The sequence below is a fragment of the Pararge aegeria genome, chromosome 23 (assembly GCF_905163445.1).
Source record: "Pararge aegeria chromosome 23, ilParAegt1.1, whole genome shotgun sequence".
In the NCBI taxonomy this organism is placed as follows: domain Eukaryota; kingdom Metazoa; phylum Arthropoda; class Insecta; order Lepidoptera; family Nymphalidae; genus Pararge; species Pararge aegeria.
This window is the reverse complement of record NC_053202.1, coordinates 12,871,827-12,889,557: the sequence shown is the minus strand read 5'-3', so window position 1 is coordinate 12,889,557 and position 17,731 is coordinate 12,871,827. Positions and strand designations below refer to the sequence as shown.

General features: G+C 38.8%; 1 protein-coding gene across 1 annotated transcript in view; it reads right to left on the bottom strand.

Annotated features, from left to right (window-relative positions):
* Window positions 1-17,433, bottom strand: part of LOC120634370 (dedicator of cytokinesis protein 1) — a 61,041-nt gene extending 43,608 nt beyond the window's left edge. The window contains exon 1 of the mRNA XM_039904886.1: window positions 17,294-17,433. Within this exon, the coding sequence (XP_039760820.1) occupies window positions 17,294-17,339 (46 nt within the window). The 5' untranslated portion in view covers window positions 17,340-17,433. The remainder of the gene's footprint in view (window positions 1-17,293) is intronic.
* Between the last annotated feature and the right edge of the window lie 298 nt (window positions 17,434-17,731).

The window sequence follows — 17,731 nt, the reverse complement described above, 5'->3', positions numbered from 1 at the left end:
TTTTAATTTCAAAGTTCATCTTGTAACACTACTTTTAAAGAAACGCGATAGGTTTCCATCAAATCTTGAGTCTGGTTTTAAAAATAAAACAATAAAACCAGTATCCTGAAATATTATGAAGCAGTTACAGACATACACGGGTCTTTTTTGCCAAATCAAGAATTGTATAAGGAACTTGACGCGTCTCGAAGTGTCATGTATTCTAGGCAATAGTTATAAGACCGGCAAACAACGTGGGGATTGTGATTATTGCTCGGAGTGTATTGATGCGGTGCCATAAGCATACTCATAGTACCAGGCTCGCATAGGTCATCGTAATTGTGCCCGGTATGGCGAGGACGTAGCGGGCCGGCCGGTAAACGCTCGCCAAATCTCAGCACTACAAGGAAAGTCGCATTATGGCAATCATTTCCGCCTAATGATACAATTTACTAACGGTAACGAATATTATTATGTCGTACTCGTATATTTTGTCCCGGTATTGTAATATTTCTGATTGCGGCATTGTTAGCCACTACTATGTACTCTAATAAATATCATCATAATCGTTCAGGCCTAGTCGTATATGTTATTCGTTTCAAACATTGACTCGGAGGCTTTCATTTGCTTTTTGGAGTTTTCCTTCTTCTAGATGGATTGGAGGCTGATCTCCCTGATCAAATAAATAATATTGATAGTATTTCCGTAACTTGGAAATAGCTGGTCCTTATTAGAGTTATGTTCATCACCATAATATATTAACGGATGCTCGTCCACTGCTGGACATACTTTGATTTTTTTAGGGAGTTCCAAATTCCACGGTATTATTTCGACGCAGCGGACTCTGTGTTTACCGTCAAGGAATCGCAACCTTGGGACCGCAACGTCGATCAGTTCTCTGACTTCGGTGCCTCGGCCATTGCCACTTCACCTTCGCGATTCCTTGAACTTAATAACTATGATCACTCTACGAATCTCCCCATTTCTGATTCGATCACATAGAGATACTCTGAGTCACCCAGCGGGCGATGGGAATAGCATATAGCTGGATTACGCTGAGCCTTCTTATAAGGCCCATAGTAAGCGACCTCGTAATTATGATGCTTATATTTAAAAGATATCATAAATGTTTTTCAAAGTGAACGAATTTGCTACTGTTAGCTTTGAAATAAATGGGCGCTCCTCACACATTTTGTCTAGTAGATATGTCATAACCGACATCATCATCATCATCATTTCATCCTATCATCTATTGATCATTTTTTATTGTCATACTGTTGGATACACACATAAGGCATCAGGCTGTCAATAACTTCTATTTCCTTTTATAAAAAAAAAAACATCCGTCTAAGTGCTGATGGTCACGGCGGGTTATTAAACTAGCTTCTAACATCAAAAAGAAATTATCAAAGTCTGCATAAGTTCCATTAACCACCAGAGTCAGTTGAAAAATCAAATGAACATCTGCAGGACTTACAATAAGGAATTTAACCTCTCATTAATCTTTATTATGCTTAAATTTCTGTCTTCTTGCTCTCAGGATTGTCTTCTTGATTTTTCACGAAAAAAAAACCGGGAGAGTATCAGTAGTTAATTGAAACTATCTAGTAGCGTCCTAATAACATACTGACTCACTAAAATAGGGCAAAGTTCGAGAAAACAATCATTACAACTTGGAAGCTGCGATATGGACCATAGCTTTATCTCGTAACAGATTCAGGACAGCGTGCAAGCAAGACGACGCTATCGCGTTTGTGACATACGTCCCGCTCTCGGAGAAATCAATTTACATGCTAATATTGCTCGGGTCGGATATTATGACTTGATTACCTAATCATTATTATGTAACAATTATTAAGATAGGTTATGAAATTAATTTAGGTTATCGTCAGCCCACTTTGTTTGTAAGGAATTTAGAGAACAATTCACTTTCACCCTCAGTCGATGTCTAACGGCTGGACTCTCCTCTCATTGAATTAAGATAATAATATTTGGCTGCAGATCCGGATTTGTTACATATTTTTGTACATTTTGTAGCCTAATTACTATGTCAGGTATCGGGTAGAGTTTGGCGGCAAGAAAAAAAGAGAAGTAATAGCCTGGATATCAAATGGCACGGACGGGCGAAGAGTCGTGGTAGGCCCGTAGAATATTGAATGACAGTTAAAGCTGTTGGAAGTCGCTGGGAACCGCGTTTGGAATAAAATGAGATTTTTTTTATTCAAGCGCAAGGGCATAATAAATTTCACCCAAACCTATTAGGGCGATATTACCATCAAGGGAGCATAATACAATATAATAAGCTCTCATGAACAAAAGTAAACAAAATAATGAAGAGACGCAAATGAAATAATGACTGGTCAAGTGCGAACCCGACCACGTAGAACATCGGGTTCAGTATGCGCAAGTCGTGACGTGATAACTTTTTTTACCTTTAGCAGTAGGTATGTAAAAACGGATTTTTAGCAGTGTAGGTGCTTACTACAACTTTTCGAAAACGCACAACACCTATAATATGGGTTTCACGGTTTGATAGTTGAGTACAGCTCCCAGCGAATAAGCTATTGTTTTCTATTTGTGCGCAGAGCTGCCACAAGTAAAATTAACTCATCAGGTAGGTACATACATTACTGGCGGTTGAAAAATCAAAATTCCGACCCTCAAATTAGTATCAATATTTTCAAAAAGTATATAAATATAATTAAAGAACAATCATACATTATATACCTATATTAATTTAATTCCCTAACGTTTAGTGGAAAGCCCATAGCCTATAAACACAGCAATACTGCGCCGGGCAAGGTAAGTACACATTCTATAAAGTGCTGCTCCTTGGCGGCAGAAATAAGCACGGCTTTCCTGGACGAGCTGTGACAAGAAGCTTTTATTCAATTAAATGGACACACGCGAAATCTCCTTTAAAGCCTCGTTTCCGGCCCCACTGTACGCTAGCCGTTAATCTCCAGTTCATGTTGGAACTGCTTAAGTAGCGCCTGCTTCAACTGGATATCGGAACATGAACATGACGTGAACAGGTCGTGTACGGAACCCTAACAAGCGGTTAGCGGCGGCAGATGTCCAAGTAATTACTTAGCGACGCCAAGTTATTAATAACATCCTCTGCGCCGGCAATTACTTTGCGCGCTCGTTTTGTTTGTGGCATCATATCTCCGAAATTGACGGACCGATTCCGACGTGGTTTACTGATGTTTTGACTCCGATAGAAGAGTGTAGAAAGAAAAAATAAATAAATTGTTTATTTGGGCAATTGAGGCTCATTATGATGTTAATGATACATTCAACAACTCGCTATGTAGCGATAAGGCCGACAAATTGTATACTTTGTGTAAATTTTTTATTTACAGTTTTTCTGTATTTTTATATGATGTACAATAAAAGACACGAAGCCTTAAAAACAACTGTTTGTGTTTCATAACAAAAAGTATAAAATCATATTAATTATTACAAGGCCTCACCAATACTTGAATGAAGTGTTCTAGGTTAGGTGAGACCATTTTTCTCGCAAACATAGTCAGCAATCAGCATTGAAGCTTGAGTGCAGCCTTGTCAATAGAGACAATGTTTTCTTTCGGCCTTTGCACACCACGTTTATCAAACGCGCCATTGACGCGCTTTTTTTAAACGTGCGTAAACGACGCGGTATTTTCCGGTCGTGTCGGAACTGCCATCCCATCGGACAATATGAGTGAGGGAAGCGTAAGTGAACCTGTGTTTGCGCACACACTTGTGCACGACAAAATCCCTCTGGAGATTGGACACCGTGGCCGAAATGGGGCACGGAACTGTTTTTTCATCTATATATAAATAAATTCTAGCCCGGTTATCTGAATCTCGCAAAGCTCTAGACTGCCCATCTATTATATTAGCTACTTCATATTTAGTGCATACATCACTCCATCGTAACTAACCACCTGAGCGGTAGTCTAGATAGGTATATTAAATCAATCCGAACCCTGAACGAGTTATGTGGGACTAAAATCTATCTAACTAAAATCCCCTCGGTAGCCAGCCTCAGTACATACTGGGATACTCCGGGATCTCCTAGGAACGAACCGGTGCCTTGCACAAAGCTGGTAGCTCATCCCGGGAGAAATAATAGTCCTGACCTCTTGTAGGTATGTCGCTGTGATTTATTTATTTATGTATATCCTTAGTATACTTACAGCTAGCTAGCCAAAACGTATACTAAGTCATTTACAGATGTACATTACAAAAATATTAGTTAATTTGTCTGAATATAATTTAGGAACTTAGCTAAACTTATATTAAATATGTCAATTTGTTGGAGCTGAGCAATCATATTGTTAAGAAATAGTGGTAATCTTTACCACTATTTTCCCTCGATTCGTTACGTACGCACTATGCTCGAAATGCTCCAACATTTCTTAACAATATGATTGCTCAGCTCCAACAAATTGACATATTTAATATAAGTTTAGCTAAGTTCCTAAATTATATTCAGACAAATTAACTAATATTTTTGTAATGTACATCTGTAAATGACTTAGTATACGTTTTGGCTAGCTAGCTGTAAGTATACTAAGGATATACATAAATAAATAAATCACAGCGACATACCTACAAGAGGTCAGGACTATTATTTCTCCCGGGATGAGCTACCAGCTTTGTGCAAGGCACCGGTTCGTTCCTAGGAGATCCCGGAGTATCCCAGTATGTACTGAGGCTGGCTACCGAGGGGATTTTAGTTAGATAGATTTTAGTCCCACATAACTCGTTCAGGGTTCGGATTGATTTAATATACCTATCTAGACTACCGCTCAGGTGGTTAGTTACGATGGAGTGATGTATGCACTAAATATGAAGTAGCTAATATAATAGATGGGCAGTCTAGAGCTTTGCGAGATTCAGATAACCGGGCTAGAATTTATTTATATATAGATGAAAAAACAGTTCCGTGCCCCATTTCGGCCACGGTGTCCAATCTCCAGAGGGATTTTGTCGTGCACAAGTGTGTGCGCAAACACAGGTTCACTTACGCTTCCCTCACTCATATTGTCCGATGGGATGGCAGTTCCGACACGACCGGAAAATACCGCGTCGTTTACGCACGTTTAAAAAAAGCGCGTCAATGGCGCGTTTGATAAACGTGGTGTGCAAAGGCCGAAAGAAAACATTGTCTCTATTGACAAGGCTGCACTCAAGCTTCAATGCTGATTGCTGACTATGTTTGCGAGAAAAATGGTCTCACCTAACCTAGAACACTTCATTCAAGTATTGGTGAGGCCTTGTAATAATTAATATGATTTTATACTTTTTGTTATGAAACACAAACAGTTGTTTTTAAGGCTTCGTGTCTTTTATTGTACATCATATAAAAATACAGAAAAACTGTAAATAAAAAATTTACACAAAGTATACAATTTGTCGGCCTTATCGCTACATAGCGAGTTGTTGAATGTATCATTAACATCATAATGAGCCTCAATTTCGAGCATAGTGCGTACGTAACGAATCGAGGGAAAATAGTGGTAAAGATTACCACTATTTTCCCTGCAAGCGGCCGTCTTCCCGGGGTCGTAAGTAGAGGTGGTGACTGGTGACGTGACTACTAGTCCCCGTCTGTCCGTTCGCGACCCTGATATTCCTTCATCTAGGATTATAAGCAAAACTGCCTTGGTAGGTATATAAAACCAATCCGCGCCCAGGACCCTTGATTGGTAACGCAACATGTCACCGGCAGTAAGTACCTAATGAGCAACAATAATGAACAATGAATACGCACAATGGCATGCTGTGAGCATTGTGTGAATCAAAGCGGCCACTGCTCTAATAAAAATTATAAAATATCTTTATTTTCAAAAATCAATTGCTAGTGGTCTCCACACTAGGTGGCCTGTGTCGTGGAGACCATGAAAGACTTCTCTTTTAGATTAACATAGGACTAGGAGACTTCCTTTTATGATCTAAATATTTATATATTATAGAAACCAAGATACAATTAGATATATACATTGAGGTAGGGTATAATAAATAATAAATAAATATATACACATATTATAGCTAAACATTATATATAAACATATATATACTCGTAGCTCTATGGCGGAGCGCGCTGAACGCAGGCCAAGGGTTAGATTTCCAGTGAGTGCCAATATGGGAATTTCAACTTATCTATAACTGACTTAGGTTTGCTGCCTTGTTGTTGTTCGCTTTCTGTACTTCAAAGCGCACATTCATCCGACCAGTTATTATAATCAACATGTAATAGAAACGTCTAATGTTCTCACAGGCGAGTGAAGTGTGCTAATTCGCATTTGTCTCCCAAGTCTGCCAATTCGCATCCGCTGCGTGGTGGACGCCGGCCTTTATCACTCTGAGACGTGACCCGTGCCCTGTAGTGGACCTGATGATGTGATAGTAATCGTCTGCTTTCTACATCTCACTTTCTTTTGAGAGACACGGCCTGTGGCCAGCAGAGGGGAATTTAAACGCGAAGGATACCGAACTAGGCCACTAACCTATCTATACAAATACTCGTATGTTCTAAATAAATCACAGCACCTAATTGTGATTTTTAATTCAATCACACGTTCTTTAGACTTTAGTCTTTATGTCTCATGTCCGCACTTATTTGCGGCTTATTTGGTTGCTTTCACGCAGCAACGTACGCGATGTCATGCAACAGGAATACAGTAGTCGCCAATGGTAACCCTACGAGGTGATCACGATCGACATATCGGGCGCGAGGCGCGTCGCGTGAATCAACGCCGCAAGCGTCGCCACTTGCGCGCACAAGCTCGTGGCGAATGCTGATTACTTGCCGCAGACGCACGCACCGGCAGAGCTGGCGGCCGGTAGTACGGTGCCCAAACCTCAACGATAAGCGGCACCACACGGTGGACGTACCGGTGACAGGAAATGTTTCAATTTATTTTGTCCATAGGAGTAGGACACATCTAGTTTGCCACCATCATAATCACCATCAACATATTGGCGGCCCACTACAGGGCGCGGGTCTCCACTCACAATGAGCGAGTGGTTGCTTTCTGAGTGCAAGGCTTTGGATTCGCACAACTGGAAAAGTGTTTGTGTGATGAACATGAATGTTTTTCTGTGTTTCGGTTATTATCTGTAGGTATATTATATGTATTTATGTACCTATATTATTACATAAAAATATTCATCAGTCATCTTAGTATCTAAAAAACTAGCTACGCTTACTTTAGGGTTAGATTGCGATGTGTGTATAGTCGTAATATATGCATTTATTTGTTCATTTATTGATTATACCTCAAGACAATATTATACCCGATATTGTGTAAAGTAGTGAATCAAAGTTTGGATGGCAAAGATGTACAAAGTCGTAGGGCACCGCTAATACATTATGTAGACAAGAATTCCCGTTTTTAGTATTAGCATTTGTGATATGGGATATGTAGACTGCATTTAAAACAATAATTAAACCACACGAGTAAGTTTAGGTTTATTCTATTCATATTTCAGCTGAACGAAAGAATCCTAATGATAATAATTTAATAAAAAAAATAGTCAAATGGCATTAGCCAGTCCGTATCTATTAGATTCGTGGCTCTGCGATGCTCCAATCAAAGTGCACCTGCCGCCCGACACAGTAACGCAATACAGCTGACAAGCCGCCGTGTGACACACGCTAACTGAAGCATTTGTTTGTCTTTGACATGCTAGCTCCTGAACGGATTAACGTGGAATTCAATGAGGAATATAGTGTTGCAGAAGCTTCCTAGGTAAGATGATGTAGGTAGTCCTCCACGCTGGCCAAGGGCGGTAAACTTCACACGCCCTTGAGAGCATTATTGAGAACTCTCAGGCATGCAGGTTTCCTCTCGATGTTTTCGAAGTGATATTTAAATTGCTTAAATTAAAAAAGGACATAACTCCGAATCTGTTATCTGTTATCACCGGTTGTTAGTCAGTCAAGACAAAGTTTGGTGTTAGCAATGAAATACGGAGTGCACGACAGATGAGGCTATCCTCATCTGTCGTGCACTTGCAGCGCCCGGCGGTCCCACGCGCCGTCGCCCCACCTGAGGAAGTCCAATTATGCGTTGTCAAAACGAGACCGCTAATGGCGGCTGTCTGCTCGCTCATTGGGAGCGGGGAAGCGTGTGGGGTTCACAGCGCTCGACTCCAAAACACGCAGCCAATTATGGGTCTTTCAATTTAATCATAATCATCCTAAACCAGGTATATCATGTCGCTGGACCCCGGCCTCCCCTCTCACCACCCCTTTTCTTCTCGCGGGCGTCGTACGAGGCAACTAACGGAATATAGCGGAGGGCAGCAGCGTCCTCTGTGCTACTCCCGTTAGGAGTGGCCTTTAGTCCAGCAGGGGGCTATTTACGTGTGCTTATGAGTGGAAAATACGGCTTAATATGCTCAATGAAACGGGGGGTGAAGAATATAGATTTTGGGCATCCCTCCATAAGATCGGTTTTCCTACTATACGATGTCTTACTTATGTTTTGAAATTCATAAAATTATTTAATTAAAAAAAATGGCCGCACCCAAACAAACGTTACATTATAGAATTAAATTAATTTTGAATATTGTATTATAAATGTAACATTATGTATTGTGCTGAATAAATTGAAATTTTTATTAATATTGAAATTTTCTAACCGGGCTGCTACTTTTTTAATAGTAATAACCGGCGAAGTAGATGGCCTACCCGACGGAAATTGGAAAACAATTGCCTTTAAGTAAAACAACACTTCGCAGGGCATGCAAGAAACACATCCTACCAATTATTGTCGCCCTGGGTCCATCAACCTGAAGCGTAGGGTTTAACCCTCAGATGCCTGTCATTACACCGGCAACCACACAGCATTGCCAGGAAGTAGTGTCTCCAGACACTACTTCCCCGAAAGAGCTCTGTGAGTTATGCTGCCAATATTTTATCCGAGGCGGATGCGATGCGTCGGCTGGTCAAACAAACGAACCAAAAGTTAGTTAAAACAAAAATATTAAAGCTATTGTTCAAATTGATAAGGATTATAGGAATAGTAGTAGTACTAGAGCTCCTACTCCCTCTCCCTCGTTCGAGGAAGTATCGACATCCGCCATGCTTATTTTTGCCGCCGTCAATGTCAGATTGCATCGTGTGATAAAGACTATCGAGAATTTAAAAAAATTGCATTCAAGCGCTAACTTCCCTAGATAAAAAAAATGTTTGTAAGCGATCAGACTATCAGTAGATGCACCGATCAGTGAGCGTTATCTTTATGCCTTATCAGCGCAGCTCAAACTGTTGTCGCGTTATCAACTTTATCTGTTTAGATTTCGAATTTGGATAACCCGCTACCGGATATTGTACATAAATAAACATAGTGTGTGTGCTTGGGATCTCGGTGTTCCATACCTTACTTTAACGTAAACAGCCGAATGGCTGTTACAACAACATTATAAGCACATTTTGTGGGATACTTTCAAACTGTAGGGCTGGTATGTGCAAAACGCTGCTTGCACCATTTAGCTGCTGCCCGTGATTCACGCAGCTAAACACAAATATAGGTCGCTATGTAGCGATACAACCGCAAAATTGTTTACGCAGTGTTGTGTTTTGTTTTTCGCTTGTTTTCTGTTCTTTTGGTGTACCAAGGGCCACGCTTTGATATTTGATGGCAGATGAAGTGTGGCAAAACGGGTTGCCTTCCGAAGTTATTCCCCGCTTCTTAATAAGACCCTAAAAGTGTAATTTCCATTCATTGGTTCTCAGATAGCTATATTATTTGTGATCAAACGGTAAGTAAACCTTAAACGTGATAATAATCGTAAAGCCCACCAATCGGCTTTAGAGCAGTACGATGTGCCTACGCTCTAAAATTCTCTCTTGTGAAAGCGTAGGCATATTTACACATAGATAGACTGATGGTGATAATGACGATGGGATGAAAAACAAACTTTTTGGCCCGAACGGACCTGGGGATCAACCCCAAAGCCCAGTGATCTGTCAAACATACTCACGGCGCGCGGCCAACGAGGTAGTACTTATTTGCTTTATTGATATAGAAAAGGTGTCTATTATTAATTCTAATAAGGAAATGTAACAGGAAATAACTGCAGGGCCGCGACGTGTGTAATGTGTGAGTGATTAAAACATAGCTGTGACCCTTATTTACTATCAGTACACGGCGTGAAGTGACAATGACACGTGGCGTGGATTGATCAAAGTCAAAGTCAAATATTTCTTATTCTTTTGATTTTGAGTCTGGAGTGTTCAGACGACTATTTCTTTATATTAATATTTGACGGACCAAGCATGTGGCCTATTTGATGTTAAGTACAAAATCCATCACCTTTGAACAGAGAAACAATTCGCAGTGCACCGCACCTTTTGGCGCTCTGTGTCCATCCACCTTTGGCGTAGGTGTCTATAGCCTCATGTGCATCAGGCGCAGGAGTGTACTGCCCGGAGCTTAACATAAACAGGAGGAATAACTTTGTCTTTCAAGCGGAGTGCGTGGGCATCACAACAGCGCCCACAGCTATGTTGAACAGGAAGGTATCAGGCTTCAACATCAACATAAACTGCGATAGCCAGGCAGTACTGAAAGCTCTAGCAAAATACACGACCTCATCCAAAATCTTACAAGACTGCCACAATGCTTTACAAACGCTAACACAATCAAACAGAGTAACTCTGAGATGGATACGAGGTCATAACGGAAACATGGGAAATGAAGCAGCCGACGAACTAGCGCGGCTGGCCACATCACTGAAAGTGTTAGGACCGGAACCGATCATACCAATACCTTTCAGTGAATATAAAACATGGCTACATAAACAGACGCAATTCTCACACTCAGAGCTATGGATTAACGAAAATGAGTGTAAACGAACAAAGGAGGCGTTTCCAGACCTTAACACACGACTTACAACCAAACTACTAAAACTAAGTCGGAACAAACTAAGGACGGTAGTAAGCATGATAACAGGGCATTGCCAACTAAAAAAACACCTTTTAATTTTAGGTATAACCGAAAGTCCTCTGTGCAGAACATGCATGGAGGCAGATAAAAACACCCGACACCCGCTCCCGTAGCAGAGCAACGCGCAGCATACCTTGGCGCCCATCACTCCCTGAAGCACTTGGCGACCTGGGCGGCCTGCTAAGCTACTGGAGTGAGCTCGGCTTGCTGGAGTGACCCAGCGGGGAGCCGTACCAGTGGAAGCCGTACCACTACGTACAACGGAAGGTTCCACCGACCGAGTACGGAGACAAGCCCAGGGAAAGAAGAACAAGCCTCATGTGCATGTATTAAGGCAACTACGCTCCTCAGACCGGGACACCGCATTGTAAAAAAATTGGTTGTCTGTAAAGTCGGCTTACTGACGATAGTTGAACGTGCGTGTCGTAAGAAAATACTGATGGAATGGTTGCATTTTTCAAAAGAAATTTTTAATTTTATTTGTTTGATAGATATTATCGTTGCTATAAACAATTGACACCACATTCACTTTTCACTGCACTTCATCCTTGCCGAAAACATGTAAATGTATTATTGTTTAGAAGCTGTTCACGCGGACGCATCTCTCACTCAAGTAGGAGAGAGACAGATGTCGAACGCGGAGGCCGACTGTGCCTCTTTGTCGCTCGTTCCGCGCTCTCGCTTGCACTTCAAGCCTTGAATGGAACGCCTCAGAGCGAGGTAACGCCGCATACTCATGTTTTTTCGTGCGTGCAGCCGGCTCCATCGAATTATAAGACGTTGTCACGTCAAAAGCTGCTTAGCGGTAAAAATAAGCATTGTGGAAGTATTTCCCGGTGCAGCTTTGTCACAAAAAGCTCAACTACTATTAAATATGAAATGTTATGATATGACGAACTGATATGTTATGAAAATTAAGCTTATTTTGCTATACTCCGCGTACAGCAGCAGAATCTGTATGGTGTAATTTATAATTACTTCAATCCTTATACTCCACACCAAACAGATCCTCGGCAATGTACACTCTACGCACGTTTCGCTCCGAAACCGGAGCATCCTTAGGAGAAGTTGACTTTACAATGAATAATTGTTAAGTAACATTCATGTCATTGTAAAGTAACTCCCGCTTCCATCCAATATTTGAACTGATATGGTTTATAGGTAGATCGTCTATTTTCCCGAGATAAAAAGAAGCCTATATTAATTACTCTACGTCCTTTCAACTAACTCTATGCTACAAATCAAGTTTATTAATTATAATAATAATATACATATACATATATTTTTTTTTTATAATAAATAAATATACTACGACAATACACACATTGCAATCTAGCCCTAATGTAAGCGTAGCTTGTGTTATGGGTACTAAGATAACTGATGAATATTTTTATGAATAATATACATAAATACTTATAATATACAAATAAACACCCAGATACTGAAAATCATTCATGTTCATCACACAAACGTTTTCCAGTTGTGGGAATCGAACCTACAGCTACTCAGAAAGCACGGTCGCTGCGCACTGCGCCAATCGGCCGTCTTATTGGTTGCTTAGTAAGGGGATGAAGGAACATCAAAAACAAACACACTTTCGCATTTATGATATTAGTCAGGATATTTACGATTTTAAGACCTAACTGAATACTAAATTAAACACTAGCCCGCATGGTGGTGTTAAATTGCATCCCAAGTGCCCCTCTTTGGTTTCCTCTGAATTCACAAAATGAGGGCCCTGTGTATGCGAAAGTAGAATGCAGAGCGATATTGGTAGATGTACCTGTAGTACGTACATAAGTTTGTATAGGTTTATTGAGAAACGCTACATACAAATTCTACCAATCGTAACCTACTTCCTATTCTATCCTACATATATGGAAGGATGAATGTTTGTTACTCTTTCACGCAAATACGGTTGGTATTTGCGTGAAAGACCAACCACCAACCAACTGATCCAATTTAACTCAAATTCAAAAATATTCTATTAACTACTAATGTTAGGTGATGGTGATAACTGCATTCGTTAACTTAAAACTAAAGCTAGGAGGGTTCCAAACGCGGCCTGGTCTAAGTCTGAGCCCACAAAAAAAATACTGTTCTCGCCGGATTTATAAAAACCGAAAACGCCGATAATACGGATATTAACTTATAATAAAAACCAAGGATTAGTCAATTGTGCTGGGTGTTGACTCAAGTCAGTAAATAATCTGCTGTGAAATACCGGACGCTCTCAGACATATGGTTTTCATTTTTACCCTCAATTAAATAGGTTCCAATATAAAATCATCGATAGAAGTTATAACGGAAGAGTCGAATGTAAATATGTAATTAAAGCGCGTTTAAATCATAATTCGTAATTAACACATTAGTAGTCGGGTAAAACCACAAATTAGACAATTGTAGGTGTTCCATGCACCTAATGAGCCGTGAAACTTTATAATTACTGCAAGCATGTAACTACCCAGCGCGTACTTATTATCTCATGTTCAAGCAGGGTTGGCACTCACAATTATTGAGGATTATCTTCCTCAGACCTAGATAGCCTAGTGGGTAAAGCTTCGGCTTCTTTCGGGAGACCGAGTTCCCCACCCCGGCACGCACCTCTTATCTTTTCGGAGTTATGAATGAACAGGTACACTTTTATTGTACGCCAAAAGTAGTTAGAGAGATATAAACATACAGCAAGAGAGAACAACAAGTAGAGCAAGAGTTATGTGCGTTTTTAATATTACTTTGCTTTAACGGTGAAGGAAAACATGGTGAGGAAACCTGTATGTGTGAGAGTTCTCCATAATGTTCAAGGCGTGTGGCTACCAGAGTGGTGGTCCGTTTTTACTAAACCTAGTATATAATCTTAAGGGATTCGATTCAGGCGGTGTCTATAGAAAAAAAAGTTTCATCAACTCTTAGGTGATAACTATTGGTAAACGGTTGATGTTTGCATAGGAATTTCCTTAGATTACGTAGGCGTTACCTAATTATGCATTGCCTCGTTCGTCGTTAGTGAAAACGGGCATAAATCTCATTCGTGGAAGGAGACCTATGCCCTGTAGTGGGCCGGTAATACGTTGAGGATGATGATGATGATTTTAATTAAGAGCAGCGCCAACAAAGTACATTACGCTAGTCAAACAACATAAATAGATGGTGTCCAAATTTAGAGGTTTGAAGGAGAATTTAGCATACATGGATTTGTCTTTTATAGTCATCATTAAGTTAAAGAGTCAATCAAAATCTGAGTTGACACATATGCAGAAGGTAAGCCTAGAAAATTCCTACCATTTTATATGGGGTGTTAGCGGTCACACCCTTATAATCTATCTGCCGAGGAGTTCTGTTCTCTATGTCCAATGATATTCAACAGATCTTTACCGTATTGGGGCAGACAGTTATTGTGTAAAATTGTCTTTCATCCCTTATCCCATGGGAACCCTATTGTTTTTTGGGATAAAAATTGCTTAAATGTTTACCCTAGTATAGAATATTAGCTATAGTAAAGTAAATTGCATTTAAATCCTGTTGTTTTCTCTATCGACATTTAAGCTTCCCTGATTAATATATTAAATACAGAATGGACACTTTTATTATGGGTGGAATTTCAAAATATCCATTCTAGGTAAGAAACCACTTAAACTAAAACTTGAAGAATGGCAGACTTTCATACAAACTTTAAAGCGCCATTAAGGGGGTTCCCCTTAGGGGTTGATTTTCAAAAATCCCTTTCTTAGTGCATAATTAATAAAAGGAACCTACTGTCAAAGTTCCTGTTTGGTTTAGGCGGTGCCCTGATCATCAGTTAGGACATTGAATTTAAAGATTAAAATGCTTGGGTATGAATTGGTTTAACTTCATCACTAAGTATTAATTGCCTGTAACATGGTGATAAATAAAGAAATAAGAAAGTAAGAAATATGTTGTTGATAATCTTTGAACAGATTTAGTTTTTATGATTTAACTGTAAACATTATAAGAATGGATAAAGTAAGTGATTATATATATAAGGGAAAGTAGGCAGCCCTGTGTGTCAACAGTTCACTGATTTTAAATGGATCATCGTTTGCATACTGTTTAGTTGGATAATGTTTTTTTCACTTTTGTGTATTGTGTATAATATATTATGGTTACAGGATGATGGTATCTAATATCTTTATTTATACTAACTTTTGCTATTTTTATTGAGATTTGTCAACATCTCCTGAATATGCTATGTTACTGGTGCATACTCAGTGCATGTAGCCCTTCCCTTAGATAATAAGGGAAACTGTAAAAATAACCAATACTTTTAAGATAAAATGCCTCTAATTTAAGTGTTAAATCTGTCGTAATAAAGTTAAGGAGGTAAAAACTTTTCCTCTGGTAGCCTGATATGATAATCTCTTCCAGTGATTCCAGTGAATTATAGGAAATTAAGCTATAAGTTCAGTGCACAAAGAAAACTTATTATCCCATTACATTTTAATGAAGGAAAACAATAAAAGTGAATTCCATTTTCAGCTTAGGTACCCAATTTATAAGTGAAGTGAAAACTTCACTTATAAATTGAGTCTTAAAAGCCATTATATATATATTGAGTCCATTTGTTGGGTTTCTGTATAAGGTATGTGAGAGTATTTATAAAATGCATGAGTCAAACGATAAACAGTTCCAACTTTCTCTACTATACCCATGTTTACATTAAACAATAATACATTGACTTTTGGTGCTTGAGAGCACAACTCTGCATTATATAATATAGCTATTTTGAATACTAGGTCACCAATCAACTTTAGAGAAGCATGGTGGAACTGAGTGCTATATTTCTCTCTCTCTTATCACTCGAAGATGTGTCCCAGACCCAGCAATGGTGGTCTTTACAGATATTGAAATGTAAGGAATTTCTTTATTTAGCCCTAAAATAGCCCCAAATCTTAGTTTTGAGAGAATACTTTAGATGTTAAGATTGTTCCACAACTTGAAGTGTGTGGTAGAAATTAACTAATACAAAAAGACCAGGCACATTGGTGTGGTTAAGATGAGGTCAAGCAAATTAATCTATTGTAAACATTAAGCAAGTACTGGTTAGCTGTAGATTGTATATTCATTAAAAAACAATGTTTCCAATGTATCAATTGCTTTGGTCAAAATGATTGTTTTGTTAAAAAGATTGTGTTAGTTTTCATGTTAATGAAATAAATATTCTATTCTAAAAATATGATATGTTTTATTCCTATAGTGTGGAGAGGCTTTTAAGACAGGATTTTGAAAATTCATATATGACAACAATTAAACAATGTGTTTGTACAATTAGATTTTGTATGGAATAATTCAAATTCAAATTTAAAATTCAATTTATTAAATATACAAATTAAATTATTTAACAGAAGATATTATTATACACTGACATAATGTGGGGACTACTAGTTTGTGATAAATGAGATATGAGATCTGAGTTTCTGAGTTCTGAAGTGTTCATAACAGGAAAACACTTATAGAATAGAATAGCATGGCCCAAACTACAGAATGATATTTCCAGTGACAACAAATTTTTATTAATTATATTGGACCATTACCGGCCCACTAAAGGGCTTGGGTCTCCTCCCACAATGAGAATGGGGTTAAGGCTGTAGTCCACCATGCTCGCTCAGTGTGGATTGGTGGTTCCATATACCTTTTTGAACATTGTGTAGAACTCTCAGGCATGCAAGTTTCCTCACAATGTTTTCTTTCATCATTGAAGCAAGTAATATTATTAATTGCTTAAAACGCATATAACTAAGAAAATTTAGAGGTGTGTGATGGAATTCGAACTTGCCCCCCCGAAAGCGGAGACGAGCTTCTACCCACTGCACTATCACCACTTCAATTAATTAATTTTAATAAGATTTGTTATATGTATGGATAGTTACTATCCTGTGGTGTTCCTATCCCAAAATATTTGCAGAACTAACTTATTCAGGACTGTGTAAAATCTATAGTTAATACTTCTTACTGAATGCAAGTATGTATTTCTCATCTGCAATGAATTATTTATGCTTACTTAACTAAAATCACAATGCATTATTAATTAATTAGCATTCAGTTATTACTAACTGATAAAAAAATAATCACAGCACGACGTCACGAAATAAACTTGACATCAAATAAATTATGAATGCCCAATGTTTTGGGAGGGGCAAGAGTAAAACTTGCTCATTTGTTTCATAAAATAATGTATAATGTAGTAAAATCAATTTTGTCGGCTCCAAACCTTACATCCAGAATTCAAAAAAGTGAGACAATGTTTATATTTATCTTTCTCAGCGGGAGGGATACTATCGAACTTTGTAGATCTGTTTTTTAACTTTTTCTCGGGACTTAAAAAAGTAAAAATAACAGGTCCTTACCAACGGCGTAGCAGTCCTCATTTTCGAGTTTTCGCCACACAGTCATATTTGGTAAATCACTAGATTTTTAATTTTCTAATTAAATTGTGGGCTCGTCATTTTTATCACAGTCTAAAACTTTTGTCAAAACACGTTATCTATGGTCGCACGTAGTGGTGCGTAATGAACCACAGAATAATAATTAGGTTATGACGTGAGGACATAAGGCTAGGTCTACATTTATTTCACTTACTACCATAGACTAGGAGCGGAAATGAATGAGTATAAAAGCAAATTAAGTACTACAATTAGTGAGTATGTTGAATGCCGAAAGCATCTAAAATATCTGAATATAATTTAATTGCTTTTCAACTTTCATAATTTACATTACGACGCCAAACTTTAAAATATTCATCAGCTATCTCAGTACCCATAACACAAGCTACGCTTACTTTGGGG